We start from the raw sequence: 4,091 nt of genomic DNA, 5'->3' as shown, positions 1-4,091 counted from the left end.
GCATTGCTTCTAGACACACAGGTACAGTGATTTAAATTCCTCTGGAATTTACATTGTAACAAGAAGGGACAAATGTGACAAGTAGTTCAGCAGACTAAACACCTGCTTAGATAAGCTCAGGGACTGGAGTTTAATCTACATGTCTTGCTGGTCCCTGTCCTGCCCTTGGGCATGCTGAGCCAGCCACAGAGACCAGGCATGGTGGAACACGCCTGTAATCCCAGCACTGGGAAGGCTGAAAACTGGAGGTTCACTACAAGTCCGAGCTGCGTTACTGAAACCCTGTACCATACATGTTAGAAAGAAAGAAAGAAAGAAATTAAATTAAATTATAAAATAAGCTACAGAGAGACAGGTTAAAAGGCAAAAGCAGTAGTCCAGGCAAGTAAACTACTGTGGTAGAGAGTAATAGAGAAATATGACTGGCTTCAGGATATGTTTTAGAGGACAGATCTCAAGACTAAAGAGGAAACAAGTACAGCTACATACTTCCCTAAGGATGGGCATCAGGGATTGATATTCTAAATAAGTATCAATCATCTTGAAAGAGCCCAAATGAGCCACTAATCCAACCTTCAACAGGAAGAGACCCTGTCCCATATTCATGCCCGCTTGCTACCTGACTGGTACATTAGGTACTGGATTTAATCTTACCTGAGCAATGGTACTTGTAATCTCATTGGTTGACCATAGCTTTGTCCCACCTCATGCCCACCTAAGCAAGTTCCCACGTTCTCCACCACCTTAGACCTGCCTCACCCCATGGTTTTCCTCTATAAAAGTCCCTGGAAGAGACAGCTTCCCAGGAACTACCTGCTTGGGACCGCCTCCCATCCCTCTCTTGGACAGGAGCTTTCTTTCCCCCAGTAAATATATTCTGCTCATAAAAGGGATGTATTTTAGAGGTAGGACAGTTTGTTGATTACCAAGCACTATTGTAAGAGTAAATTAGAAATAGAAGCATAGGGCCAGCCTGATAGCTCAGTGAACTAAAGTGCCTGCTTAGGCAATAGTAGAACTTTTACAGACATGTGTAAGGCCCTGGGTTTGATTCTCAGCACTGAAAACAGTAGTAACACAGATTTTTCACTTAAGGAATTTATAGTCTAACATGTTTAGCAATCACCTAACACTTTTTTTTTTAAAATGTATTTAGTGCAGGGTCTCACTACACAGATCAGACTCAGTGATCCTCCTCTTTTCAGCCTCCCAAGCACTGAGATAACAGGCTTGCACCACCATGCCCAGTCTCATTCATATCTCAGCATCTCAGCATGCCCTGGGGGCTGGGCTGGCACCACAGGGCCAGCATGGCAGGCCAGTGATGAACCTTTGGCCCCTGCATCTGCCTAAGCAAGTGCTTTAATCCACTGAGCTATCTGGCTAGCCCACCTCTTAACACTTCTTTTTTTTTTTTTTTTTAAATTTATTTATGTGTGTGTGTGTGTGTGGGACCAGCTCAGCTCACCAGGGGGCGGGGCTGGCTGGCATGTGGTGCTGGGGGATTGAACCGCGGTCCCTGTGCTTTGCTAAGCTTGTTCTAAGTAGGTGCTTTAGACCACTGAGCCATCTCACCAGCCCTTAACACTTCTTTTAAATGTTTTTTCTTAGAGAATTGAATTTAGGCAGGTGTGGCAGTGCATGCTTGTAATCCCAGAAGTTGGGAGCCTAAGGCAAGTGGATTGTAGTGAGTTCAAGGCCAGCCTGAGCTACATAGTGAGACCTTGTCTCAAACAAATGGAAGGAATTGAATTTAGATGATTTGTAATGTTATGAGTCTCTTAAACAACTGAAATGTGTTCTTTCAAAACACGTTTGCATTATTTGTCAAGTTGAATCTAGTATATGCTAAGGGTGTGCCTCAGAAGTGAACTTTGAAGTTGATCTTAGAAGATTTCATGCTGCTAATGAATTTTACATCAAGATCTTAAGGTGCACATATACACAAATAATATTTACAGAATGGTAGGAGGATTTTTTTTTCATTTTTATTAGGGTGTAATGCTAATTAGAAACTGAATCTATTTATGGAGTACAGTGTAACATATATATACCATTGTGAAATGATCAACACAATCTAGGTAACAAGTTTATCACCTCACAGTTGTCTTTATTGTTAAGTATAGTCAGCATCCTGTATGTTGCACTGCAGAATTTATGCATTTTTGCATATTTAAAACTTTATGACCTTTGACCAATATCTTCCCTTCTTTCACCCCCAGTCTCTGGCATTCATCCCTTCCATTCTTTTAAACTTTTTTTTTTTTTTTTTTTTTTTGGGGTATCAAACTCAGGACCTTGTGCTTGTGAGGCAGGCACTTATGCCACTGGGTTTTCTCCCCAGGCATCCCTTCTATTCTTTGCTTCTATGAATTAGGTTTTTTTTAAAAGCCCACATATAAGATCATGTTGTATTTGTCTGTGTCTGGCTTATTTCACCTAACATAATGACTTCAAGGAAGGACATATTTTCCCTGTTTATTTTTGAAGACAGGGTTTTACTCTGGAGCTCAGGTTGGCCTTGAGTTTTTTCATTCCTTCTGCCTCAGTCTCCTTACTGCTAGGATTTTATATAGGCATGTAGCACCACGCCTGGTGTCTTGGCTGTTTCCTTCATCACTGAGACACAGTATCTGACACCCACAAATTAAAGAAGGAGAAGTTTATTTAGGTTCCAGTTTCATTCCACGGTCATTTGGCTCCAAGGCAGGACGGCGTGGCACAGCAGCGTAAGAGAAGAACAGTCACTTACCTCATGGTGAATAGGAAGCAGAGAGGGAGCGAAGAAGCAGGGAAGGGAGACAGACCCTTCTAGGCTATGCCCCCAGGGACCCCACTTTCTAACAGCAAGCCAGCTATGAGCCCCTTAATCCAATCATCTTCCAAAGGCCTCACCTATGGCTTTTGAGGGACATCTAGATGCAGACCACAATACCTGGGAAGGGAGAATATTTCTAGTAGTTGGTTATAGCATTTATTTATGATGCTCTGATGTATATTCCTTGTAATACGCGGAAAAAAGTTCGGTGTTATGTTGGCATGTTAAGTAGGTTTATATGCTCTGTCTAATCCTTTTGCTTGGTGAATCTCAGGTACTATCTCTTTTCCCTCATCATGAATTTGAGCCGTGATGCTTATGAAATTCGCTTACTCATGGAACAAGAGTCTTCAGCTTGTCACCGGAGACTGAAGGGCTCTGCAGGAGGAGTCCCAGGAGGACTTGAAACTGGAGGATCTGGAGGACCAGGAACTCCAGGAAGAGGCCTGCCTCAGCTGGCTCTGAAGCTTCGGCTCCAACTGTTGCTCCTGGCTCGGGTCCTTCAAGGTCATCCCCCACTTCTGCTGGATGTGGTTAAAAATGCCTGTGATCTCTTTATTCCACTGGACAAATTAGGCCTCTGGCGCTGTGGCCCTGGAATTGTGGGGCTCTGTGGCCTTGTGTCCTCCATCCTGTCAATTCTCACCCTAATCTACCCCTGGTTACGACTCAAGCCTTGACACTATGGGACCTGAACTGGTGAAGTGGAATTTTAAATCATCCCCCATGTATTAGCCTCATTTTAATTATACTTCTTGAGTAGTTAAAATGCTGAATTTCTAGGGAGAAGATTTGAGGAAGATGAGGTAAAGACAGTTGGCTTGTCAATAGAATGATTCTGATACCCAGATAAACCTAAGCTTTTATTCTTTCCTCATTGTCTGAAGTGCTCCTGACATTTTATCACCCCAAGTCTATACTTTATAGTTTATCTGCTCTGCCCCCTGTACAGGAATATAAATGAAGATGCTTTTTAATAAAGAAGGTATCAAATTTGATTTGTAGCCAGGGGTATAGCTCAGCAGCACAGCGCCTGCCTGGCAAGTGCAAGGTCCTGAGTTCAATTTCTGGTTCCCTCCCTCCTCAAAAAAAAAGAGGCATATTTGATTTATGAGAGTTTGCCTTCTTTTTTTCTTCAGAGGGTGCTTGTGGCAAATTTTATTTCTCCTTAAAACTCCAAACACTCTCTCTTTCTCTTTCTCTTTCTCTTTCTCTTTCTCTTTCTCTTTCTCTTTCTCTTTCTCTTTCTCTCTCTCTCTCTCTCTCTCTCTCT

The 4,091-nt window shown here is 42.6% G+C and overlaps 1 protein-coding gene across 1 annotated transcript in view; it reads left to right on the top strand.

Annotated features, from left to right (window-relative positions):
* Positions 1-3,894, top strand: part of Pex11b (peroxisomal biogenesis factor 11 beta) — an 8,626-nt gene extending 4,732 nt beyond the window's left edge. Inside the window, exon 4 of the mRNA XM_004647841.2 lies at positions 3,093-3,894. Within this exon, the coding sequence (XP_004647898.1) occupies positions 3,093-3,498 (406 nt within the window). The 3' untranslated portion in view covers positions 3,499-3,894. The remainder of the gene's footprint in view (positions 1-3,092) is intronic.
* The last annotated feature ends 197 nt before the right edge of the window (positions 3,895-4,091 follow it).

The sequence above is a fragment of the Octodon degus genome, unplaced genomic scaffold (genome assembly GCF_000260255.1).
Source record: "Octodon degus isolate 3935 unplaced genomic scaffold, OctDeg1.0 scaffold00331, whole genome shotgun sequence".
Taxonomy (NCBI): Eukaryota; Metazoa; Chordata; class Mammalia; order Rodentia; family Octodontidae; genus Octodon; species Octodon degus.
Note: the sequence above shows the minus strand (reverse complement) of the source record. Positions and strands in the feature narration are given on the sequence as shown.